General features: G+C 41.8%; 3 protein-coding genes across 15 annotated transcripts in view; 2 read left to right on the forward strand and 1 right to left on the reverse strand.

The window, feature by feature from the left end:
- Positions 1-17,698, forward strand: part of NR1H4 (nuclear receptor subfamily 1 group H member 4) — a 110,986-nt gene extending 93,288 nt beyond the window's left edge. For all 8 annotated transcript variants that reach the window (XM_072773282.1, XM_072773284.1, XM_072773281.1 and 5 more), the window contains 3 exons: positions 956-1,102; positions 15,384-15,497; positions 17,092-17,698. In XM_072773282.1, coding sequence (XP_072629383.1) covers positions 956-1,102; positions 15,384-15,497; positions 17,092-17,330 — 500 coding nt within the window. In that variant the 3' untranslated portion in view covers positions 17,331-17,698. The remainder of the gene's footprint in view (positions 1-955; positions 1,103-15,383; positions 15,498-17,091) is intronic.
- On the reverse strand, positions 536-24,662 carry LOC140602959 (uncharacterized). The gene is made up of 4 exons (XM_072773285.1): positions 24,062-24,662; positions 23,692-23,873; positions 12,145-12,292; positions 536-1,074 (listed from the first exon to the last, which is right to left on the reverse strand). Exons 1-4 carry the CDS (start codon positions 24,380-24,382, stop codon positions 1,030-1,032), a joined length of 696 nt encoding a protein of 231 aa, XP_072629386.1. The 5' UTR covers positions 24,383-24,662; the 3' UTR covers positions 536-1,029.
- GAS2L3 (growth arrest specific 2 like 3) overlaps positions 24,238-27,202 on the forward strand; it is a 40,130-nt gene continuing 37,165 nt past the window's right edge. For 2 of the 6 annotated variants that reach the window (XR_012005973.1, XM_072773269.1), the window contains exon 1: positions 25,086-25,791. Coding sequence is in view for 1 of the 6 variants with exons in the window: in XM_072773269.1 (XP_072629370.1) it covers positions 25,764-25,791 (28 nt within the window). In the remaining 5 variants the exon portion in view is untranslated. Of the gene's footprint in view, positions 24,291-24,736; positions 24,844-25,085; positions 25,792-27,202 lie in introns of those variants that run through there. The other 4 variants (XM_072773272.1, XM_072773270.1, XM_072773275.1 and 1 more) reach the window with 4 other exon arrangements.

The raw sequence follows: 27,202 nt of genomic DNA on the forward strand, positions 1-27,202 counted from the left end.
TCTGCCCTCAAGAAGTTTGTACTCTATTAGAGGTGGCAGACAATTGACAAATATGCAAATAAATTTATTATGTCAGGTAGTGGTAAATTGTATGAATAAAAAATAAAGGAGGTAGGAACCAGTGAGTTCTGGGGTGTATTATTTTAGTCAGGTCATCTTGAAGCAGAGACCTGCATACAATGGGAGAATGAGACATGGGGATAGCTGGGGAAGAGTATACCCCTGAAGCAAAGCAAGCCTATATGTTCACAGCAGCACCAGAGGTCAGTGTGGCTAGAGCACAATGAGTGAGGGGAAGGAGGAGGAAGCAATCATGTCAGGGAGGCTTCTGGGACAAGATTATAAGCCAGGGAAAAGAATTTAGATTTTCCAAATGGGGTTATATTCCTTTAGGTTATCAATTTGTTCCCATATATCTCTGATATTTTCTACCCTGCATGGTACAGCAATGAGTTCAAAGCAGATATCTCAACATGACTTTGATTTTTTTTTTCAAATGCCCCCATTCTCCAAATTGACTAAAGAGTCAGCCAAGTAATGTCTGGATACATGTAAAGATTTTTATTCTTGTTTGTGGATGCTTCCATTCTATAGAGTTGACCCTGTGACATCAGATGTGACTAATATAATGGCTCAAAGAGAATCTGATTTCTTCTAATTTCTGAGGGTTGCTTCATCTGCATCAGCCTGTTCTGCCATGATATGTATTTTTGGTGTGGATCTGCCATTCTTTTTTAACCAACTTGTTCGACAAATCCTACTCATTAAAAATAAAAGTCAGCTTCTGTTTGGGAGAGAACAATAGATAATGACCCAGCCTGACTACCCAATTTTAAAACAATTATAAAATCACTTTATGGAAATGCTTTATCAATGGGGATGATAGCGATGATGAAATATTGCTATATGGCATTCACAATTTTTTGATATTGATTTGATTATCATCTTCATCCAGGATTTCAGACTTTGGACCACGAAGATCAGATTGCTTTGCTGAAAGGGTCTGCAGTTGAAGCTATGTTCCTCCGTTCAGCTGAGATTTTCAATAAAAAACTTCCAGCTGGACATGCTGACCTATTGGAAGAAAGAATTCGGAAGAGTGGTAAGTGATTTGGTTAGTGATAAAGAGTTTGCCACTCCAAGTTAGAATTTGTACATCCCATGAAGGCAGGCTTCTTGCCTATCCTATGCAAAGTTAAATGCCCATTGTGACTAGTATGGATGAATGGCTCTAAAAAGATATGTGTTAAATAGGTGGTGCTTTCAGAGGGTTGTATTAGCAAAATACTAAAAATACTCTTTGCCCTATATTAAGGACCAAAGGAGTAAATTTTTAAAAGTTTGGAAAACTAGTCTGATAAAAAAAAAACATAGCATACAGGAGCTGGGATTATCAGTCCAGAAGAAAGATTCATTTGTTCCAAAACCCTCATGTATGAATGACTATGGATCAAACTATTATCCATCTCTATTCAAAGCAAAATAAAAGAATTATTAGTAGCAATATTTATACATCCCTTACTAGGTTTTAGACACTGTTCTAAATACTTTACATATAGGATTTCATCAAATCCTTGCAAAGTCCTACGAAATAAGTACTATTATTGTTCAAATTTAATAGACAAGGAAACTGACACAGAGAATGGTTAATAACTTTCCCAGAGACTTACAGAAAACCTGATTTCGAGCCTTGTGTCTAAACCACTATGCTATACTGCCTCTCAAGAGACAAAATGAAATAATAGTATGAGTTGAACTTCTTGTGGAGGAATACTGTGACAGAAAGGGCTAAGAAAAAAAAAAAAGAAAGAAAAAGCTAAGAGACATTGGGATAAATTTCCAGGAACTCTGTGCAATTTATTTTAAAAGAGTCTTAAAATAGGGTAAGTTTTAATTTTTCTGAGATACTTTATATATGGATTGGGAAGGAAGGGATGAATGAGATGAAATGATGTCTCAAGATCCTTTCTTTCCAAAGTATTATCCTTTTACGAGTGACTAGAACAAGTGTAAGTACTTATAAAATCAGTTCTGCATTTGTGATATAAGAAAAATAATTGAAAAATTGGAAGTTATATTGTAAAAGCAGCCATCCTGTAGTCATTGTGTTTTCTTCTCCAACACTGAAAGCATAATTATCATCATTGGCAGATTTAAAGAATACACATTTTAAGAAGATGAATCATGCCTGTATATCCATTGATTTATTAGCTTAAAATATATTTAAGGGCAAGGTACTGTGGAGGCAGTGAAGCAAGGAACCAGGCATCTTCTTTCCCCTAGGCAGCTTACAGTCTATTAGGAAGACATGAACTATATATAGAGAGTTATAATAAAATGTAGAAGAGAATGAGATAGGAGTGACTTCTACTTGGTAGGGCTCTGGGAAGATTTCACTGGCAAGCTAAGCCTTGATGACACTACATGTGGATATTCAGGGTGGAGGTTCAAGAGGGAAGGACCAGCAGAAACAAAGGACTGAGGCAAGAAAGCTTAGGTTATACACATAGAAGAATGAATAGTTGAGTTTGATTGGATTAAGGGTTACATCAAAGGGAAATAGAAAACTTTTAAGAGTTAGAATCAAATAACTGAGGGTCTTGAATGTTAGGCTAAAGGCTTTATTCTTTATTTTCTAAGAAAGAGGAAGACATTGAAGAATTTTAAGCAGGGGAGGAAAAACATCAACCATGCTCTACAAATCTTTATTTTCCCAAGATACTTTATATATGGATTGGGAAGGGAGGGATGAATGAGAGAAGAAATGATGTCTCCAGATCCTTTCTTTCCAAAGTATTATCCTTTACAAGCGACTAGAACAAATGTAATGCAATGTTAGGATAGTTAGGGTGGGAAATACCTCTTAAGAGGCAGGAGGTTTCAAGAATGCGCTCCCAGAAGAAATGGAGAGAAGGGAAAGGATCTGAGAAACATATTGTTGGAGAATTTCACCCTTTGAAAGACAGTATATTATAAAGAGATAGGGATTCTGGTGCTGGGCAGATTTTATTTTACATGTGCTGGAATGTATACAGTGTGTGTGCATGCGCGTGTGTGTGTGTGTGTGTGTGTGTTTTAATCTGTTTGTCCAGCCATCCAGGAGGCTGGGGGTAAGAGAGAAGAAGGGTTGGCTCAGGTAACCTCTAAGGTACCTCCAGTTCTATAAGTCTCACTGCTTGTCTTCTCTTAACTAACCAATTTTTCTGACTGCTGGTTTAGCCAGTCATTTGGGCAACTACTTGAATATCTTGAATTTTTAAAAATTGTAATAAGAACACTTAATTAACATGAGATCTACCCTATTAGCAAAATTGTAAGTGTGTAATACAGTAGTGTTGCCTCTTGGTACAATGTAGTATAGCCAATATCATCTTGCTTAACTGAAAATGTATGCCCATTGCCTAAAAGGGAGAAATGAGTAATACTTTTTTACATTTTATTTATTTAATCATGAGAGACACACAGAGAGAGGCAGAGACACAGGCAGAGGGAGAAGCAGGCTCCCAGTGGGACCCAGGGATCATCACCTGAGCTGAAGTCAGTCGCTCAACCACTGAGCCACCCAGGCATCCCAAGAAATGAGTTATTAATCAATGGGCACAAATAAGGAGATCTTTCTATTCAACAAATATACACTGAATACGTGCTTTGTGCCTAACTGTGTATAATTATTGAGGGTATGGACATGAAGAAATATAGTCTTTGTCCTCTGGGGGCCTACAGACTAATGGGGAAGATGTATAAGCAAAGGATTCTAAAACAATATGCAGTGTAACTGCACGAGGGACGTGTATACAAAATGAAATTGAGGCAGAAAGATGCACTTGCCTTCCCTGAATCTCCTTGGTGAGTCAAAAAGACTTACAAAGTTGACAAGTGAATCATGGAGAATAGTTTAGAACTTGTCAAGCCACAAAAGTCTGAGAAAGGCATTCCAAGAGATATAGCCATTAAATTATAATAATATAGAAATTGCAAGTGCAAAGATATGGACGTGTGAAAAAGCACCCATGTATAAGGACTCACGAATACTTTGATATTGCTGAAAAATAGTATTTATGAAGGTGAAATGTGGTAACTGCTAGATTCTTAAGGACATTGAACACCACGAAAATAGTTTAATGTCATTCTTATATCATGAAGTGTCTTCATAATGTTTTGAACAGATGTAACACGACCACAGCAGCACTGTAGAAAGATCTTTCAAGCAGTAATATGAAGGAAGTTTTTGAGGGATTGAGACAGGAAGCAGGTCTCTATAAAGAGATCAATGCCCTAACTAGGTGAGAAATGGTGAGAGTCTTACAGATTAAAAATAGGCAATAAAAAAGAAAAAAAACCCCACCTTGCTTAATTAACAGATTTCAGAACTTGTGATTTTTCAAGTTTCAGAAAAGTTCAAGGATGAAGTTTTGTAGAATGTGAACTGTACAAATAAATATGCATGCCTCTAGTTCATAAATAGATTACTTTACCCAAACATCAACCACATATTGTGACAATGAAAACCATCCAAACTCGCATGCTGCTTCGTATTTTATTATCTATAATGATGCTTCTTCCATTTATTAATATTTATGAATTTGTTTCTCCCAGTGGATTTTCAGACCATTGCCTCTGCCACACACCACATAAAAACCTGAACTCACAAGATGACCTTTCAGAATAACTTTTTATTCTTATGCAAATATAACACACTCTTCTTTCGAGTTTACATTTAATTCTAGAGAAACGTTAACATCTCAGTTGCCCCGCCTATGCCTGCAGAACTCTTTAAAGAATATAATGTGAAATTTCCTTGCTTGTTCTTCAAATTCATACTCTTTTGTTTGCTATTATTAAATTCCAATTACATAAACAAAAGTACTATCTCCTGAGATACATTTACTTAATGAGGGTTATAGTGTTTATTTATGTTAATTGAGGCTTCAGAACATTTATATCTGACATAACCCATAGTCAGGTTGTTTCTATGTGATTCTAGTCCTTCAATTACATTATTCCTAAAGTAGTATTATGCAAACTAGGTTTTAAAGCTGAAATATTCATTAAAAATAGGAATAATCATATGATAAAATATGACAGGGCTGACATTGCTAACGTTGAATGAGTTTACATTTTAACATTAAGGAACTGAGCAGTAACTTTTCACAGAACAGTGCAACTTGTTCTATTAACTTCAAATATAAGTATCTCTGAAATTGATGGTATTCTTTGGCCATTTTTTAATTCCCATAACAGACATACATGAAATACTCAACTCATTTGTCTTTCTCAGGATGGCAATATGTCTTGCGATTTTGCAATGGTTTACTTTTGTACACCTCATCATGTCCGTATTCTCAGTGGTCCCTAAAGGTGGGTGTTAGGCTCCTATTATATAGATGAAGAAACAGGCTTAGAGAAGCTAACTGGCCTGCCCAGTGTCACACTGCTAATCAGCAGATTGCCAGGAGATGAAAGCAGGTGATCCAACTCAAAGCATAGTGCTCTTTCTGTATAGTGCACCCGTCACTCCCCAAGGTCTAATATTTGCTCTACCATAGGTTCATAGGAATGCAGACCTACCAAAACACGATTCCTGCCCTTTGGCTGAGAAAGAATGTGTAAGGAACAGGTAGGGACTTGAAGTTGGCTTTAAGTAAATGGTAAAGTGAGTGGAATCCGGGCGAAGGTGTCAGAGAAATGAGTGAACCTTATCAGCGTGATGGAGTTGTGGCTAGTTTATAGTCACATAGTAAAGTGTGCTCTGTGCAGGATACTGTGCCTGTTTTTCTGCTCTTTGAATACACATGATTTCATTGGTTTAGCTTTGGCAACAAATGAAAACAATTGTAAGAACTAACTTTTCTAAAGAAGCTGATGGAGGCTGATTATCAGTTAAGATACTAACCATGGAAAAAGGGTTGGAAATGTTAAGAACGAAAAAACCCAGAATATTTATAAGAAAAGTAAATGTCAAAATTTAGAGTTCTTAAACCTCATTTAGTTTTTCAAAGTGATTGTGTAGTAATTTTGGCATGGACAAATTTGGGGTTCAAAGTGTACAAAAAAAGCCTTTTTTAAAAAAATAAGAGAAAATAATAAATTAATATATGAGTTAGCATTTTCACTGGCTCTTAGCTCTATTCCCTAAGCCTTTTATACTTGTCCAGTATTGGACATTATGTGTTTATTTATGTATCTGCTTCTATTAATCTGTTTACTGCTAGAAGGTTATTCCCAACGTTATCACAGTGCCCGGCATACATGTGGTATACGAAAATTGGTGAATTGTGTTGGGATGAATCTGGAACTTGATGGTCCAAACCCTAAGCACCAGAGAGATCTAATTTAGCAGCTAACCTTTAGCCACTAGGACTAATGGGAAGCATGTTATTTATTAAATATTTCCAATTAAATATCTTATATTGAAAGTAGTTACTTTTTGAATTGTTAATTTGTTGGCCACTTTTTAATTAGGGCCCAATGTATGGCACAAATGCCTCGCTGGATAGAATTTAGCAGTTGAAATAGAGGTAGGGTCCAATCTCTTAACACCATGGGAATGATTCCATGGTCTTAATGGCATCCCTTGCCCCATCATGTCTCAGAACTATGTCACCTTCACTGCAAGGAACTAGCAAAACTGAATGTTGCCCAATTTAACAGACATTTGAGAATCTCTGCCATGCCATGGGCAGGATGCTAGTTACAGAGGATACAGAGATGAATGAGAAACCTCTATGGAGCACCCCTGAGTGGTCAGGCAGTGTGTCAGGCATTGGGAATACAGCATTGGTTCCTGTTCTCATAGAATTTTTTCTGACATTTCACACTCTATTGGGAAGGAGAGATTATGAATTGTGACGGATGCAATAGAAATGAACCTGGAGAAGAAAGCAACTGATTCTGCTTTACTATGACAGGGAAAGCTCTACAGAGGAAGCAAAATTTGAATGCCACCTTGAAACATGAGTGATGTGTCCCAGCCTCACAGGAATCCTGCCTTACATTTCAGGCAAAAAAGCATGAAGACATTAAAAATGTATCTTATTTGTCAGAGGAACTATCTGTTAGGATAGTCTTGGCTGATGATAACAGAAAATCCGATTTAACATGGCCTAAAAATAGTAAGGACATTAGTTCAAATGAGGAACCCAGAGGAACGGTGGCAGGGGAACTGGTTAATTAGGGAGCTCAACACTTTATCAGAAAGACAAATCTTTTTCAAATTTGGGCTGTACTATCCTTGATGTATTGGCTTTACCCTCCGGCTGATTGTCTTCCTGGCCAGCTCGTTTCCAGGCAGCAAAAAACGGCCAAGGGGAAAAGAAACTTAATAAGGAAACACAATGACCTCTTCGTGAATATAGGCCTCTTTCTTGAGAGCTCCGGGAGTAGACTCCACTTCGTCTCATTGGCTAGAATTGTACTGTTGCTGACTACCCCAACCTCTGACAAGGAAGATGAGGCCAACAGTGGCCGGGTCCTGGGCTGGAGCTTCAGTCTGCCTCTGCCATAGTACATGGCCGTGGGGGTGGGGTGGGGGTAGGAGAAGGTAGATGAGTGGTGTGGACAGTGATCCGAATCGGCTTCAGGAGCCAAGAGTTGCTGTTGTTAGCTCCTAAAGAAACTACTGGCATGGAGGGAGCTCAGTTAGAAAGGAAAGCAGAAGGCAAACATTGCTCTGTAGGCCATGTCAGAGACATAGACCATAACGTCCATGCTATGGGGTGCTGTCATTTCTAGAAAGTTGTCAAATTTACATGGTTTTGAGCAAAAAGCAACATTTTTATTTTAATTTTATTTTTTAAAAAGATTTTATTTATTTATTCATGAGAGACACAGAGAGAGAGGCAGAGACATAGGCAGAGGGAGAAGCAGTCTCTATGCAGGGATCCCAATGTGGGACTTGATCCCAGGACTCCGGGATCATGCCCTGAGCCAAAGGCAGACGGTCAACCTCTGAGCCACCCAGGCATTCCCAGAAAGCATCATTTTTAAATAAGATTCTTGGCCTCTCTTGATCCCATCAACTATAATACATCATATAGAGGTATTTAAAATTCCAGGAATTGTGTCTTTTACAATAGGTATTCTTGTATCACACACACATCCCTCTGCTTTATTTTTGTTCCCAAAAAACTTGGAAGTTCGTTAGAAGTAAGTGACATTTACATTCAAAATAACTTAAAATAGCATAAGAGTTTATTCTAGCAAATAATTTTTCTCCCAAAGAATATTTCTGATTATTGAACAATTAATGTATCAATTACATACCTCTTTTTTTAAAAAAGGAAAAACAGAGAAGTAGAAACATACTTTTTAAAAAGAACTTTGCCGCAGTCGTCTTTATTGTTAAGTTAGAAAATAGCCCCCCCGTGTGGCCAAAAGTCAGCTATTGGGCACAAGAGAAAAAAAGAAAAAGAAACTCAGCAATCTCCAGAAAGGAGGAGGCAAGAAAACAAGAAGAGATTGCCCCTTTGGAATGATATTATTGTTACATTTCTTAGGTTAGAAGTTGCTGGTCCATAAACACTTAAGACACTCTTTTGTTGACCGTTCTGTGGTTAATTCTCATTATTAACTCCAATTATAAAAGCAGATTTATATTTGATCCATGCTGTAGGAAATTCAAAAAATTTTTTTCAGTACCAATAAGTTTTTATTCATTGTATTTTTCCAAGGTAAAGAGAGAAGGGAGAAGGGTCAGCATGTGTGTTACAAGACAATAGCAAGTGAGAAAGGAAGTACCCAGCACAGCAACATCAACCATCAAATAAACACTCCCCAGAGATGGAGTCACTAAAGCCCAAGAGGGCTCAGTCTCTTGCAGTTTAGAAATGAGGGGAAGGAATCAGGTTAAGAATAGAGGTAAAGCTTTCCTACCACCCACCTCGACCCCAATAAGTTCAAGATTTCACACAAAGCTTTGGTTTCTAGCAGTAAATATGAGTTAACATTCATCCGTCTCCTATTAAACAATCTTGCGGCCACGTTGACAGAAGTTTCTTGCACCTGCATAAAAGTTCCTTAGTGACTTGGATATACATTCATCTTCCTTTCTTGGTCTCCTGACCCTACTTTCTACATTCAAGTCCCCTCTCATTGCTTCTGCTTCCCTCTCCCTCAGACTGGAGAGATTAAAATAGGTTTGTTCCATCCAAATACAAGTGTATTAGTATGAATCACATCAAAGAATGGTCTTGACACAGGAGATTGGGAACAAGGGAGGAAGTGTTCTTTGCTTCTTCAGAATGTGAAATTTGTATGTGTGGGGCCTTTTCTTGGGAGGGGGGATGGGAGAGAGGTAAAGTAGGAGTCAAGTTTTTAGGACAGAAGATCTGGCTCAAAAAAGGAAATACGGGAAGGGAACACAAAAGGATAGTCCAAGGCGGCCACACTTCAAGAGGGGTCACCAAGCTATGTTCCAGTGTCTTTTCCTGGTGCAGAACCTTTTGTCAAAGATGATTTGGCTATTTTTATCAATATAAAAAGAAGTTTGTAAACAATAAAACCCCAGAAGAACATGGAGAAGACCAACACATTATATGTACACAAACCAGGCCACCCAATCAGCTATTCATGAAGATCGACAAAACCCAGACAAGGGATCCCTGGGTGGCGCAGCGGTTTGGCGCCTGCCTTTGGCCCAGGGCGCGATCCCGGAGACCCGGGATCGAATCCCACATCGGGCTCCCGGTGCATGGAGCCTGCTTCTCCCTCTGCCTGTGTCTCTGCCTCTCTCTCTCTCTCTGTGACTATCATAAATAAATTAAAAAAAAAAAAAAACCCAGACAAATACAATCACTAGAGGGGGCAGCAAGCAGGGGAGACAAGAACCCAGGATCAGACGCATATCACTCAATGTGTTCTATTGCATCTGCCCCATTTCAACACAGTGAGGTAGGTTTGTGGTGATCTCACAGCATATTAAATAAAACCTTCTTTTATCCTTTAGCTACCATGACACTAATCACCACTGCAGCAGGGCAAGACACTGGCTCTAGGCACTGCCATGGCTTATGGTCTCCCTGGAAGCCAACAAGAAAAGCCCAGAATTTATAAAGGTTAAGAAAGTTAGCCTTTGCTTCATACACCCCATCTCTGGGCAGCTCAAGATGGGTTCTAGAGTTACTATTCTTTTTTTTTAATATTTTATTTATTTATTCATGAGAGGCTCAGAGAGAGAGAAGCAGAGACACAACACAGGCAGAAGGAGAAGCAGGCTCCATGCAGGGAGCCCGACATGGGACTCGATCCTGGGTCTCCAGGATCCCACCCTGGGCCGAAGGCAGTGCTAAACTGCTGAGCCACTGGGGCTGCCCTAGAGTTATTATTCTTAAACCTATCCTTACCAACTCATCTTTAAAACATGTGCGCACATGCACACACACACACACACACACACGCACACATGCACACCCTGTTGTGCATGGTATGCCTAGCCCAATCCAGCAAAGGATGGATCTGGTATGTAAAATGAGTCCAGTGCCCTGAGATTAGAAGTCTGGAACAGGAATCCTTTATTACACGTATAGACAACCCTCGACTAATCCTGGCTTCCCCTCCACACCTTTCAGCTGGTGTGGCCTCTCCTAATGTTACTTCCTATACCAGCTTTTCCTGTTCAGACCAATTTCCAATCTTCCAGTAGAAGGAGATCAAGTCATGGGGCAACTGAGTTAAAACCTCTTCTCCTATGGAACACTGAAGGTAGGGGTTTCAAGAGAACACTATGGCAGAAAAGCCAGCTCTAATTGGCAAAAATGAGGTAGTTCAATAGGCTATGCACTCCAGATAGTTGTTCTCCCTGGTGATAAAACAAAAAAGTGTTCCTGCTGTGAGACCTGGAGCTGCTGCTGACTTATCCCTGAGATTGCTCATGTACCTGAGAACACAGTGTAGGAATGAGGTCCTTAAGATTAAAATACACAAAAATACAAAAACCAGAATATTCATATTATGAAAGAAAAAAGTTAAAATGCACAAGATACATCATTTGCACACAGCTAGTACAGTTGGCATCCTGGAGAAAGTGGGGCCCAAGGTGCGGTTGTCTAAGGGAACAAATAAAATCCTATCGGCCCAGGATGGGGTGGGATTAAGCTTGGGAGCAGGAGGTCTGTCGCTATTCCCCCAACAATCCCTGTGGCTACTGTCACAACCCATTGCTTGGGACAGTCTTCAGTACCCTATCCCAAGAGTGGATTATGAGACAAGATGTGGGAAAACCCTGCCTTACCCCTTAGAGATTCCCTCTCCACAGAATATAGTGGTTTGTGGGTTGAGCCCATCAATCTGGTCTTATGCTTTATCTCTACACTCTGGCTTGGGAAAAATTATTATTACATGTCCTTTTTTGAAAGGAGAACAACTTCCCTATCCAGGCCACTTTCAAAAGCTGGAGATCTGAGGGTGGAGACTCAGGTAAAGCACATGGGGAGGGATTTTCTCCAGACCCTCACAGGCATTTGGATAGAGCATGGTTGTAGTTCATTTGCCTCACCCCTTCCCCTCTACCCTGCCAAGAGGGAAGTGGGGGTGATGCTGTGGGACCCCGGCCTGAGATACATGGCAGAGCCAGCTGCCCCCTACCCACCTTGTCCCCACTTTCTCCACTCTCTCCCCCAAACTTCCTGATCACAAAGGAATTGCCCCCACCCACTGTAGCTCAATTCTGGGCCTCTGGGAGTAGGGCAGGGCTATGGATCCCTTCTTCTTCTTCCTCCTGAAAGTAGGCTGGCTTTCCCCGCGAGCTGAGGGCCTGCTGGGCCTTCAGTGGACACGAGGCCACCATATGGCTGAAGCTCTGGCACAAGTGGCCTTTCTTGGGCTGGGGTGGCAGCTTGCGTTCCTTGGATGGTGGTCTAGACCTCCACAGTAGCACCTGTCTCCCTTTGATCTGCGCTTCTGCATGTTCCTCCCTTTGGACTGCCTCTCACTCCCAATACAAATACTGCAGCAGGCCCGGTGACCCAGATAGATTCTAAGCCTTCAGCAGACTCCTGAAGGTGAACTACACCGCCTCACCCTCCGGAAGCCCTCCATGTGCAGCTTGCTCTGGTGCACAAAGACATCCACCGGGAGGGTCAAGCACGTCCCCCTCGCGGGTGGTCATGGACAGGAAGCCGAACCCCATGCGCACGTTGAGCCACTTACAGATGCTGGCACCACACAGGAGCAGTGGCCTCCTCTGGTGCCTTGGCCCAGCCACCTGCAAACTGCTGGTTTGCCACAGAGCCCATGGTAATCAGCTGAACCCGTGGCCCCGGGCCCCTGGTGGGGTGGCTGCTGGCCCCAGAGAAGTCTGGAGGCAAAAGGAAGGAAATTCAAATTTTAGAAAAATGTCTGTGACTTAAAATTCTATGATTTTCCACATTTTCACTTTATTCACTGTCAGCTTGTACAACATGTACAACACGAACAATTGTAACAAATTTCTTTACCTCATTTTTTTCCTGTAATTAGATAGCTAACAGAGGTGACATTTTTGGAAGGTTAATGGGGATTTAGAAAGACAAGATAGGAAATTAGGTAGTCAAAGATGATTTATAAAAATTAAATATTTTCAAATCAACCACTTTTAGTATTATCACCAAATCTTTGTTTACCATTTTAAAAAATAGTGTAGTTGTGAGTTATTATTTCAGGTAGCCACAAATGACGGATGCCATTTTTCTTTTTTAAAGTAAAAAAGAGGGCAGCCCGGGTGGCTCAGTGGTTTAGCGCCGCCTTCACCCCAGGGCATGATCCTGGAGACCCAGGCTTGAGTCCCACGTCGGGCTCCCTCCATGGAGCCTGCTTCTTCCTCTGTCTGTGTCTCTGCCTCTCTCTCTCTCTCTCTCTCTCTGTGTGTGGCTCTCATGAATAAATAAATAAAATCTTTAAAAAAAATAAATTGAAAAATATTTCAATTTATATATAAAAAAATAAATTGAAAAATATTTCAATATATATATCTAAAATATAGATCTTAGTTTTAGCTTTAATACCTAGAAAAATCCTGAAGCAAATCACTGATCAACCAATTTGTATTCATCTCTGGGGAAGTGCAGAGGGTAAAAACAAAACAAAAATGTAGCTTTGTAAATACGCAAGTAAGTGACCTTAATCTAACTAAAATTAAAATGAACTGAGTTAAAAATGAACTCATGAACTAAAATTGATCCAATTTCCTGAATAACAATAATAGTATTTGTCCTAACATTTACTGAGAGTTTGCTATCAAACTCTATCATGGCATCATGCTAAGCACTCCGCAGATATCATATGATGCCATTGCTATAATTCACATTTCACAGATGAAGAAACCACGGTTCATGGAGTTTACGTTCGTCAAGTCATAGGTCAGGTTTCAAACTCAGAGCTGGCTCCCTAACTCTTAACCTCCCTGTTTTCTGGAAACCAGGACTGGTATTCCCAGGCTCACATACTTCAACCTTCGGCATTTTAAATTCATATCTAGTTTGGTCATGGGTATTCGGTTCAATCTGTGGAAGCTGGAATCTTCCATGTGACGTAATATCCAAGTTGCTTAACAAAGACGCCGTTGTGAAGAGAGCCCACTGGGGTCAATGGAAGAATCAAAAGTCAAAGGGGAAGAAAAATGTGATATTTAAACTAAAGAGAGGAAGGCCAGGGACTCGGTTTGGGAAAGCTCTTTAGACTATTCTAAATCTAAGGATTCAGACTTTCTGATTCTGTGAAGCACATTAGATGATAATCGTGCTCCTTAGTGTCCGGAATCCAACTGTATTCTAGTTTGGTTTGGCCAAAGCTGTCTGGCTCTAGGTCTGATTTGGAACGGAAGAGAACAGTCTATATATTGTGGACCAATTCTGGGAAATTCATGTTCATCTTAATTCATCCATAAGTCACATCATTGTCTTTTTCTTTTTTTCTTTTTTTCTTTTTATTTTTTTAATTCCCATGGTTTTTTTCTCCTCTTCCTCGTTCTCCTTTTTTTTCTCTGTAATTCCCCAGTCGAAGCTCTTCTGGATGGGAGCCATGCACAGAACAGGCACAAAATTAATACTTGTTGAATGAATGGAGGAAGTGACACAAAGGCATCTTCAATTATGAAGAGGTACAAGCTAGATCAAGGAGGCGGAGGACGTTCTAAGGAGAGACAATACAAAAACTGGGCAGTGTGGATTATTTAGGGAGCTCCCAGTAGCTGGACAAGGCTGTGTGATAGAAATGTCGTGCAGCCTAGTGACAGCCGGGAGCCAGGACTCTCGAGCCTGCTAGCTGTGGTTTGAATCCTGCCTCCATCTCTCACCAACTGTGTGTCTTGGGGCAAATTATATGACTTCTCAGTACCTACCTTATGGGGTATTAGGCTCGGAATTCTAGCATAATGGCTGGGAAATAGTGCCTAATACACGATGAGTGCTTAAAGCACGTGGATCCTACTATTACCATGTAGGTGAGTAGCAGGTGGTGGGATCGGCAGGGGACAGGGCCTGGAGTTTCCCATGTAAAAAGAGAACACTTATAACAAAAGCAACAGAGACTTTTTGAAAGTTTATAAGAACTGGGGGAAACAGGGTGTGATTTGAATTTTGTGATTCTGGGACTGAAGATAGAAGGATTGGCGGGCAGGCAGTTGCCAGAATCCAGATGAAAAGAAATAAGGATTTAAACTAAGTCAATTCCAGGTGTTGTGAAGAGGAGAGGGAGCACCCAATAAGGCAGCAGGTCAAGTCCTAGGACTTGGCACCTGCCTGAGTTAGAGAGACGGCCGAGTGTCAGGTGTCAGGCCAGGGCAGCTGGGTGAGGATATTAGTCACTGAGAAGGGGGAGACCAAGAAAGGGACGGATTTGGAAGAAGATGAGGAGTTTAGTTGTGTACGTGGTTATTTTTGATTTTGGACATAACAACTTTGAAGAGAAGGGCCAGGTACCAATGCCCTGGTAGGCAGCAGAACTGTGAGAGGAACCCTAGCTGATGTATTAAGTGGAGACATTTATACCTTTGCGCTTAACATCAATAACTTTTTGGTTGGTTGTTTAAAATGCTACCTCTACCTTGATTATAGATATTTATACTAAAAAGATTAACCAAACCCTATGTAAAGAATGGTGAAGTTGAGAGGGTTTTTGGGGGGCAATTTGAGAACAGTATCATTTATTATCAGGCCATAGTGACCCAACCAAAGGCACTGCTGAAATCAGGGATGCACAAGTCACTAAGGAGGTGATATTCTGAGGATTTTGTTAACTGACCTTCTTTGATATGACCTGCCTTTGACTAGACACATGATATATAGTAATTACCTGTTCATTTTGTGTAATCCTAACCCGTGTGTGTATGTACAGTGTGTTCGTAGCTTTACACTCTTTCGTCATCTGAAAATTGTCTTATGCCTCTGCAATTTGTCATCTCTTCCCCATAGGTATCTCAGATGAGTACATAACGCCCATGTTTAGTTTTTATAAAAGTGTTGCCGAACTGAAAATGACGCAAGAAGAGTATGCTCTGCTTACAGCAATCGTCATCCTCTCTCCAGGTAATTTCGTTGCCGTGTTTTAATTTTTATGCCATTCGTTTATTCTGCTTCCTCCCCAGTATGACAGTAATAACATTTCTTAGAGAAGATCTGAACGACAAAGATGCAGAAAGAAACTGGGAAACGGCCCTATAATCCCACCCCTCCTGGGAGATCATTGTTAAAATTTCAATGCAGTTCTTCTCAGCCCTTTTCCCTAAACATCGCACTCATGCACTGAATAATTGCGTTTTGAGTACCTACTATGCACTGAACATGGTTCCAGATGTTGGGGGAGACAGCAATAAAGAAATGGGCCGGAGATGGCTGCGTGGGGCTTGCATTCCACTGGGGTGAGAAAGGCAATAAATGAGGAAGCAAAAATACTTTTTCAGGAGGTGGTAATGCTAAAAAATATATATAAAGATGAGGATATAAGGAAAGAAAGTGGGGGCAGGGCTTTTTAAAAATATATCTTCTTTATTTATTCATGAGAAACACAGAGAGACAGAGACAAAGGCAGAGGGAGAAGCAGGCTCCCTGTGGGAAGCCCGATGTGGGACTCGATCCCAGGACCCCAGGATCATGCTCTGAGCCAAAGGCAGATGCTCAACTACTGAGCCACCCAGAGGCCCACAGAAAAGGCTTTTCTAAGGGATTGATATGTGAACAGGAAGTTAAGTGGAATCACATACTTTATAACATAATAGGGAACATACTATCTTTTTTTTTTTAGTTTATTTTTCTATGTCATTAAAAAATTATATCAGTAATGGGGGCACCTGGGTGGCTCTTTGGTTAAGCGTCAGACTCTTGATTCGGGCTCAGGCCACAATCTCAGGGTAGTGAGATGGAGCTCGCTGTGCCCATGTGCTCTCTCTTTCAAAATGAGATTATATTAGTGAAAGTTTGTAGAATCAGGTATGCATCATGTTGATGTACAATCCTTTACACGATGGTTACCGTTTTTGGCCGTATAGGATGTTTCCATTGTGTGTGTGTGTGTGTGTGTGTGTGTGTGTGTGGTTTTAAACAATGTCAAAATGAACATCTCTGCACATGTATTTTTGGATTATTTTAATTATCTGAGAGTAATGCCACGTGCGTGATTTGTAAAGCATAATTTCAACATTAGCTTTAAACCATTCTTACACATAATATCGAGGCAGAAGCTAGTGGTCATTTTGTTTGTTTTACCATAAAACAAATAATTAAAGAAAACCTTTTTGGTTCTGTATACTAAAGTCCACACATACCTACCCTGTGGCCTGGCAGTTCTGCTACTTAGAATGTACCCACTAGAAGTGATGCCTACACCCACCATATGGGTCACTTTTGGGGGCACAGACTGGAAGGAGAGTTTGGGGAGTAGTAAATGTTCTATATCTTGATCTAGTTGTGATTACATGAAAATATGTGTGTGTGTGTGTGTGAAAATTCAGCACGTTAAAACTCTTAATATATACATTTAAGAGCGCGCACTTATAAGTCGCATTGCAAGCAAGTTCTTGTTGCTATAATCATGACAAATTGATGCTCCTCAAAAACCCATTTTTTAACCCATTTAATTTTAATTCAATTTTAAAATGGAACTTTATTTTAATCCTCGACACAGACAGACAATACATCAAGGACAGGGAGGCGGTAGAGAAGCTTCAGGAACCCCTGCTCGATGTGCTACAAAAGTTGTGCAAGATTTATCAGCCTGAAAATCCTCAACATTTTGCCTGTCTCCTGGGTCGCCTGACTGAGTTGCGGACATTCAATCATCACCATGCAGAGATGCTGATGTCATGGAGAGTGAATGACCACAAGTTCACCCCGCTTCTCTGTGAAATCTGGGATGTGCAGTGAGGAGTCTGGCAGGGCAAGAGCATCCAGTGCTTCATTTTCCTCACAATATGTCTGATGTATGACTTTTTTTGTTTCATTTGTACCTGGTTTCACGCAAGAACTTTGGCGGATATTTATGCAGTGATTATGCGACTTCCAAAGTTGTAAATACTGAGCTAGATAACATTGCTTTCTCCGCATGGCATTTGACAAGGCTTCAGGGACTCTTTGGTCCAAACGGGCCGTCCTGCTCGCCTCGCTCCATTGATCATTCTGCACTTCCATCGGTTGAGATAGGGAAAACTTCATTTTGCTCTTATCTTACATCATCACGTATATTTTATCAAAGAGTTGTGTTCAATTTTGGCAATAAACTGAACATAATGGCAGTAGGCTTTTCTCTTGGAACAAAATCTGAAAAATACAGAAACTCGTTTCTTTAAATGGTGAATGACATCCTGTTGGGCTTGGCATGTGTGTGTGTGTGTGTGTGTGTGTGTGTGTGTGGTGGTGGTGGTGATGGGTAGTTTACAAAAAGATAAACTCTCACAACACAAATTTCTTTTTTTCTCATCCTAGAAGCAGCCCTGGTGAATATTCATTTATTTGTAATGGCCCTCAGATCATTTCATTTTCTTTGAAGTCAAAGAAGTAGCATTCAGAAAAGCTAATGATTCTCAAATAAAGTATTCCCTCAAGCAAACCCTTTCCAAAGTTAGGGTCTTGAAGCCGCGTTTACAAATGCAAATAACTCCAGTGATGGGATATTCCCTTTTGTCTCTTAAAAGCATTTAACTTTGGCTTCAGTGCATATAATTAATCTGTTTTTTTTTTTTTTTTGGTTTGTTTTGTTTTGCTTTTGGAAAACACTTCTACAGCTGGGTGCACAGCTGTTGTATACTTCCCCCAAACCAGGAATTAGTTCATTTCCTTCATTCATTGTTACACACTGCTGTATTCTTCTCCCCATCGTCCTTGGGTGAATACCATAAAACACCTCCTATGAGCAATGGCCTTATATATACCCCTTTCTGCTGAAGTCAGACACAATGGAGCTTGCTTAGCACACAAAAGGTTTTTCTGTATTAAAATATTAGAACAAAAAAAATTAAAAAAAATATTAGAACCATCCTGAAGTCCTAAACACGGTGGGAAAGGGAACAAGCGGGGCTAGCATTACTTGGATTCTACTTGCTACAACAACAAGACTTGAGTCCCCACTAAGTACAAGGTCCCTCAAGGGTCACAGTCCTGGCCTGGAGGGGTTTGCAAAGAGGTGCAGAGACAAGTTCTGTGGGCTCACTGGGCAAGTCTCCTGGAGGAGGAGGAGGTGGCATTTCCTCTGGGCTTGGAAGGCTATAGCCAGGACCTCCATAGAGGCTGTGAGAGGGAACGGGATGCAAGGGTGGCAGGAGCACAAGCAGGGGCTGGTGAGGTGCAGGTGTTAAAAAGCACAAGTAATCTGGGGAGAGACAACCCTTGGCAAAACCCTTCCCAAGCCTCCATTTCACCATCTGGAAATGTAGATACCAGCGCCTAAGATCTCTAGGAATTTAGCTAATGGGTGAAAAGTGGGAAGTTGCAGGCCCCTCAAGGGAGATAGGTGGTAAGGAAAGGACACATCAGACAGGGAAGCCGGCTTCTGAATGCCTGAAGGAGGAGATTCGGTTTAGGGAACAGAATGTGGTTTGGTGTTTCCCAGATCACAGGGCATTTGTAGGGAAAGTGATGGGGAATGAGCTGAATTAAGGGGCACACTACAGACTGAACTAGGAGTTAATCACGTAGGTATGGATTCATTCATGTAGGTAAGACTTTGTAATGGCAAATAATAATGCTTACAAAAATGAATTGTGATAAAATAATACATATAGGCCCTTTGTTCCCAGTTCCTGACACAGGGCTTTCTAAAACCCTTGGAATTTCCTGATGGGGTGAAAGGAGCACCTTATATTTGTAACGAGCTGCTTTCAACCAGACCTGAGTTTATGCTAACAAGATGATGGAAGGAGGGGCTCTAGGTGCTTTAGGAAGGGTGATGATTGCTAGAAGAACCAATCATGTGATTAGAAAGCTGGCTCTTTTGGCCCTATTCCCAGACTCCGCGATGGGGAGACAATCCCAGAGGTTGAGGTCAATCACCAATGGCCACGGATTTAATCAGTCATGCCTATGTAATGGGTTTTCCATAAAAATGCCTAAATGATGCATCTAGAGAACTTCTGGGTCCATGAACACACTGAGGTGAAGAGCATGGAACACACTAGAGAGAGCACAGAAGCTCCAGGTCCTCTCCTCTACTCCCATACCTTACCCTATGCCTCTTCCATTTGGCTATTACTTACCAAGTGGTACACTTTATAATAAACCAGTAAGTAAACTGTTTTCTTTAGGTCTGCAAACCATACTAGCAAATTATAAAAATTGAGGGGGGGAGCGGGTAATTGGTAAAGATCTTATTTCCAAATAAGGTCACCTTCTGAGATTCCAGATGGACATGAATTTTGGGGGATTTATAGGGGAAGGAACACTATTCCATCCACTACATAGATATAACATTTTAGCATTAATCACAGCTGTTGTTATAAAATTTGACCTCATTGAATTACTTTCACAAAATATTTGTTCATGTAAATCTGTAACATTTCTTTAAGCTTAGTATTGTTTTTAATGCAGTAGGCTCTCAATAGGCTATCTCCTGAATGAATAGTTAATTAGGAATAAATCAAACCTTCTATTGCCCCCAAATTTTACCCAGTACTTCACACAAGGTGTGTTCATCGATTGACACTCAATAGTGTCAGAGCATTAAATGCAACAGCAGCAGCAGCCACATGATGCAGAACAATAACTAATAAACGCATTAAAAGCAAACAAAACAAAACCCAACAAACAAAAAAACCTCTAACAACTATGTTTTTTTTTTTTTAATCCAGCATTACTTAACATACGGTGTTATATGAGTTTCAGGGGTGCAATGTGGTGATTGAACACTTCTGTACACTACTCAGTGCTCCCCAAGAACAGTGTACCCTTCACCCCCACCCCCTATGTCACCCATCCCACACTCTCTCCCCTCTGGTGACTGTCAGTTTGTTCTCTATCGTTAAGAGTCTATAGTTAAAAGAGTTTTTTTGGTTTGTCTCTTTTTCTCTTTGTTTCTTAAATTCCACAAATGAGTGAAATCATAGGGTATTTGTCTTTTCTCTGACTTATTTCACTTAGCATTATTATGCTCCCTAGCTCTATCCATATCCTTGAAAATGGCAAGATTTCATTCTTTCTTTATGCCTGAGTAATATCCCACTATACATGTATGTATGTGTGTGTGTGTATCTGCTGATAGACCCTTGGGCTGCTCCCGTATCTTGGCTGTTGTAAATAATGCTGTAATAGACTTAGGGGTGCATGTTTCTTTTTAAGTTAGTGGTTTTGTAGTCTTTGAGTAAATACCCAGCAGTGGAATTACTGGGTCATGTGGTAGTTCTATTTTTAACTTTTTGAGGAACCTCCACACTGTTTTCCACAGTAGCTGCACCAGTTTGCATCCCCACCAACCGTGCATGAGACTTCCTTTTTTCCACATCCTTGCCAACACTTGTTGCTTCTTGAATCTCTTGTGGTTCTTTCTGTATTTGACTACTTGACTTTAGCCTTTCTTTCTTTTTCTTTCTTCTTTCTTTTCTCTCTCTTTCTTTCTTTCTTTCTTCTTTCTTTCTTCTTTCTTTCTTCTTTCTTTCTTCTTTCTTTTTTCTTTCTTTTTCCTTCCTTCCTTCCTTCTTTCTTTCTTTCTTTCTTTCTTTCTTTCTTTCTTTCTTTCTTTCTTTCTTTCTTTCTTTCTTTCTTTCTTCTTTCTTTTCTTTCTTTCTTTCTTTGGTTATAGAGGAAGGAACTGAGGGAGAGGGAGAGGGAGAGGGAATCTTAAGCAGGCTCCATGCCCAGCAAAGAGATCATGACCTGAATTGAAATTGAGAGTGCTTAACCAACTGCACCCAGGTGCCCTGACTTAAGCTATTCTGACAGGTGTGTGGTGATATCTCTTTGTGGTCTTGCATTTCTCTGACGATTGGTGATGCTGAGCATCTTATCATGTTTCTGTTGGTCACCTGTACTTCTTCGGAGAAATGTCCATTCATGTCTTCTGCCCATTTTTAATCAGATTCTTTATTTTTTTGGTGTTGCATTGTAGAAGTTCTTTATATATTTTGGATACTAACCTTTATCAGACATGTCATTTACAAATATCTTCTCCCATTCTGTATGTTGCCTTTTAGTTTTGTTTCCTTTGAAGAAGCTTTTTATTTTGATGTAGTCCTAATAGTTTATTTTTGCTTTTGTTTCCCTCCCTCAGGAGACATATCTAGAAAAATGTTGGTATGGTTGATGTAAGGAAAACTACTGCCTGTGCTCTCTTCTAGAATTCTGATAGTTTCAGGTCTCACATTTAAGTCCTTAATCCACTTTTGTTTATTTTTGTCACTACAGTATGTTTTAAGCAATGCAGTTGCTTTAAAATGCAATGCAGTTTTAAGTAATTCTTTGCAGGGCTGTGAAAAAGCCAAATCATATCTCAACATCCAAGGCATATATGTTTCTGAGAGGCTCTTCTATTTGATTAGTCGGATCAATGATCATTCCAATGTAATAACTTAAAATTTAGATTTCCAAGCATGCATTTTCTTAAAGTGGGGGCACACCTTCACAATCCTGGCAAAGTCACATCTATTAGACTTTGTCACCTGATGAAAATGACGGGCAAGTCTTGCTCTGTATGTTGCAACCATGGTAATTTCCAGTAAAATAAGAACCTCTAAAGTATAGGTATTAGCCTAACCACCAATTAGAAAATCTACACATGAAAGTAGATTTCACCTCATTAGGTGGAACCCTCAATTACTAATTGTAGTGTTAAAATCAAGATAGGTAAGATGGTGAGTGCACTGAAGGAGAGGGGTACTGAGAGCTGATGTAGAAATGAGGTTCAGAAAGCAACACGAGTACTTCCTTCCTTCCTATACAGAAGGGAAAAGCAACAAGAATCAAATAATTGAGGTAGGAGTTCTCCGCCAACATACATCTCTAACCAGTCAGGGATATGGGCTTAAAGAGAGGAGATTTGTTTAGACTTTCTGATTGCAGATTAATTTTCCTCCTGTCATATCTTTATAAGGTACATAAGTTACCAAGACAAATCACATAGACAATGAGAATAAAAGGAAAGCAAGCATAAAATACCCTAAAATATGTCAAAGTTTCAGTAAATGGTTTAGAAATATTAAGTGGGATGGGGCGGTAGAGAAAGGACGCTCATGTACATATAGGAGTATAGCATACTTTCAATTTTTAATAAGTGGAATTTAAATGTTTATGCATGTAGTATGCATGTAGGAAAAAAATGTTAACTATTGGCTCATCAAACAACTCTTAAAGTTTTATAGAAAAGTGTACAGGTTCTGATATTGGTACTCAATAAATCCAATTGAAAGCTACAACTCCACTTTGAAATTTGGCTACATGAAGGAATATGACAAACTGTCCTTAGTTTTCAACAGAAATACTGTAAAACATACATTTATTTGAACAATCGGTGAAAATTGATCTATGGCAGATGGCGGGACCAAAGGGTTCTGGGAGCAACTTCAGTAAAAAAGAAGGAGCAACCATGAAAGGGTGTCAGGTTCAACTGCCAGGACATGCCAAGTTTTGGCTGACCCTCTTACAGCCTAGCCCAGAGTATAAGCTCTGTGAGAACAGGACCCTTCCTGCTGGGGCAGAGTCTGGTGCAGAGCAAGCACTCAACGATGTTTGTGAATTAACTTTTCAAATCTGTGTCTCCTGCCCCAACCAATTAAACCACTTCTGAACACCCACCCCTACCTGCATGCTCCTCTCACACTTGAGACTGAACACACCCCAAACCAAAATGCAGGTAAGTCAGCTTTCTTAGGTATCTCCAGAGACCTCTTTCTCTCCACCTCTTTTGAATTAGTTTAGGTAATTGTTGAATTTAGTTTTTGGAATTGTCACCAGTCTCATTCCATTCTTCAAAAATCCTTGAAAAAAATGTTTCCCTAAAACACACCATCCTACCACTCCTTTTTTTATAACCAATCCCAAATGATTGCAAGAAAAATTCTAAACTCTTCAGCATCTACCAGATCTTTCATCGGTGCCTACTCTTCCAGCTTGATCTATCTCTCAATCTCCAATCTTTAGTCTCTCAAAACTATTATTCCAGGAACATTTCAGGTGCTCTCATATCTCTGGAACTATGTGTTCTCTCTGCCTGGAAAGCACTCCTTATTCCCAATTATCCGTGCTCTTGTCAGATTCCTAATTATCCTTCAAAACTCTCGGTTCCTTTCAAACCTCTGACCATCACCTTTCAAGGCTGTCAGGTGTTCCTTCCTTTGCAGACCTCCATTGAGCCTTCAGGCTGCTGAGCACTTCGAAGGCAGGCACCGTCTTTTTCATTTTCGTGGAATCTTCTTCATTTTCGTTTCCACCGCAGAGCAGCAGCAGGACCCCCTCAGGGTTTTTAATGAACGAAGGAAGGAATAAACACTAGAGAGAGAACATCATTCCAGGTCAACAGAAGGTCGACCATTTTACAGATGAGAAACTGAGGCCCAGAGAGGTGAGGTGATTTCACAAAATCAAACTAAAAGGGGAAGGATCTGGGTGGGCCTTCAGGCTTTTGGCCACTGACACCCCCCCCCCCCCCGCCCCTTTACAAGTCACATTACACTTACAGTTATCAGGGACCTATGCACTTCTACATGGAGGTGCAGTTTCTGCTTTATCTCGGCCGTCTGGGCCAGTAAGTCTCCCTCATCAGGATGAGGTTGGTTTCTGTGTGTTTCCTGAAATCCGCGCCAGCGCCCCGTGTCCGCCCACAGCTGGGGCTGGCAGCTGCAGCCCTCCGCATCTTTCAACACCGACTCCAGGAAGAGACTTCCCTCGGGAAGGGACTCCTGTGGGGTGCGTTTGTCTCCGGAAACCGGGCGCCCCCCGACAGCCAGATCTCCGGGGCTCGGGGTCGGGTCGGGGCGTGGCGGGGGCTCCCAACACATCAGGGTGAGACTCAGGGCCGCACCCTCGACCTCCACCCTGCGAGTCTGCGGGGACAAATGTCCAGGCTGTGGCGGTCGCCGGGGGGCCAGCCGGGGGGCCTCGGTCCGTGACACCGAGGAGCTACCTTGCCTTTAGGTGGAGAACGGGGCTTGGCCCCCCGACGTGAGAGACTCCGGGCGGCGGCAGGCGGGCGCCCCCGGCCCAGTGAGGTGCGCGCGGGGCTCGGGCGCTCCCGGAGGCCCGGGGCGCGGGGGGAGAGGGAGACGCGGGACCTGCGGCCGCGCCCTCCCCCGCCCGGGGCGGAGCCTGCGGCCGCGCCCTCCCCCGCCTTCCCATTGGTCCTTTCGAACCAGGCGGCGGGCGGCGGCGGCGGCGGCGGCGGGTCAGAGGCGGGCGGGCTTCGCGGCCGGAACCGAGATGTCGCCCCGCGGGGAGAAGTGACCATTCCGGGCCCGGGCGGGTGAGTCCTTCCCTGCTGGCCTTCTCTTCTCTCGCGAGCCTTTCCTCGCCGCCTTGGGGCTGCCGCGCCTTCGTCTGCGGCCTCGAGGGACCCCCGGCGCTGGCTCGGCGGGGTCCCCGGGACGCCCTGCGGTTGGCCTGCGGCGGCAGCCGCGCCCCCGGATTGGCCCCCGGGGCTGTCAGGGTGATGGTCCGCCCGCCCTCTCCCGCCGCCTCGGTGCGGCGCTGCGGCTGCAGGTGTGCTGGGCCGGGGGGCAGGTGCGGACCGCGTCGGCCGGAGCAGGCTTGGAGCCGTAACCGCTCTGCCTCAGAATCGGGGGGAGCGGAGCCTGACGCTGGTTGAAGGGCTCCGGGGCACCCTCACCCCCAGCGCCTGGCACGGTTAGGGCCGCTCGGCTTCTCGACTCACCCTCTGTAAGGATTAGTGAAGTCACTCACCTCGGAGGGAGCGGCGCTCCCCGACTTGGTGCCTCTGGCGAGGTTGACAGCGCCTTCCCCTCCGGGTCCGGCTGGGGCGGGGCTCTGCGCTCCGGCCGCACCCCTTAGTCTGGAGGGCTGCCCTGGGGGCTGAGCTGTAAACTAGAGGGAAGGCTTTGTAGTTCGCCCAGAAACCTGGAGAAACTTTCGGAAGGCGTCCTCCCTCACGCTGCCCACTCCTGGCTCCCAACGAATCTTTTCAAATGGAGTTTCCTGGATTTAAGAGTGCTTTGTGCTGTGCGTGGCTGAGTTGCTGATTCCGTCCTTAAGTGAAGCCCAGGCCGAGTCACACCTTGTGTTTTGTTCCGTGTGTACCAAGAGCGCTAATAACTGCTTTCTCCGAAGATAAGCAGTTGGTGAACCTGCTATATGACCATGTTTCTTGGCACTTAATTAAGGATTGGAATTCTCACAACCTCAGATTTCCTTTGGGAGCGGACTGGGATGGATTCGAGTGAAGAAGTGGAAACTGGTGAGAATCTACTAGCGTGGATTCTGATACAAGTTGTCTGATTTCATCTGTTTCAAAAATTCATTAACAGACACTGGATAGTCTATTTTGACATTATTGAATTAAAGGCAATATTTCTTTTTAGCATAGCAGAGTTGCTAAGCATGCAGGCTCTGAAGTCAGGCTTTACCACGTAATGTGACCGTAGGCAAGTTATTTAATCCTTCTAATCCTAAATTTCCTAATCTGTAAAAGAAGGTTAATAATAGTTCCTACCTTATCGATGGGAGGATTGTTGTGAGGATTAAGTGAAATAATCTACATAAATAGTTTAGTACAGTGCCTGACACATAGCTGTTATTATTTCGGTGCTGTTTAATTCTGATTAAAAGTTTCAAGCTATACCCAAAGGACTGAGAGGCCCAGAAGGTAAAGGTAGTACCAGAAGTAGTGATGAGTTCTCATTCACTGATTAATTTAATACCTTGTAAGCACTAAAAACAGTATCTGGCACATACTAAACACTGTTGCTGTTTATCAAACACACTATTACCTAGACGGTGCAAGTATGTGTTTTAGGTGCTTTACTTACATTATTGTGAAATCTCTTAGTGATCCTGTAATGTAGTTGGTGTTTACTGCTTGTTACAGGTGAGGAAACTGAAGCTCAGAGAAAGCAAATAACCTAAGTCCACCTGGAATTCAGTCCAACCCGCTTTGTTTGTGTGTCAGACTATCCTTTGTTTATACTTCTGGTGTCACATAACATCTCGCACAGAGTTGTTTGTGTGGCCCAGGTTCATTTCTGCCATGGGTATAGTTTTATTTTTGAATATTTCATTAATTAAAAAAATAGAAATAATTTGTGGTGGTAAATCAAAGTGTGTGATAAGAGAAGACTGTCAGCAACACACATGCTATTTTTTAATTTAATTTTTTTAGAAAAGATTTTATTTATTTATTCATGAGAGACACATAGAGAGAGGCAGAAGACACAGACACAGGGAGCCCAATGTGGGACTTGATCCCCGGACTCTGGGATCACACTCTGAGCCAGAGGCAGACGCTCAACCACTGAGCCACCCAGGCGTCCCAAAGTACGTGCTATTACAAAACACTAAGTGGATTCAGTGGTGTTTGGAGAATTGGCCAGTTCAGAAGTAATATTTCCTAATTTGTATTTTCCCATTTAGCTTTGGTGTATTCACTATGTTTTCACTATGCAACATTCTTCTATTATTTTTTTTCACCTGTCACCTGTGAATCTCAAGTTTGCAGTTAAGAAAGTTCAGTTGTTTTAGTAATTTTTTTCAAGCCAACTGTTGATGAGGCAAGTAAGGGATTAAGGCTAATATGTATTGTTATAGTTTTCTTTCAGTAACATGTCTGTGTGTATGTGTTTTACTCTCTTCTTATTACCTATTGCTTTGTG

Source organism: Canis lupus, chromosome 13, assembly GCF_048164855.1.
Source record: "Canis lupus baileyi chromosome 13, mCanLup2.hap1, whole genome shotgun sequence".
Lineage (NCBI taxonomy): Eukaryota > Metazoa > Chordata > Mammalia > Carnivora > Canidae > Canis > Canis lupus.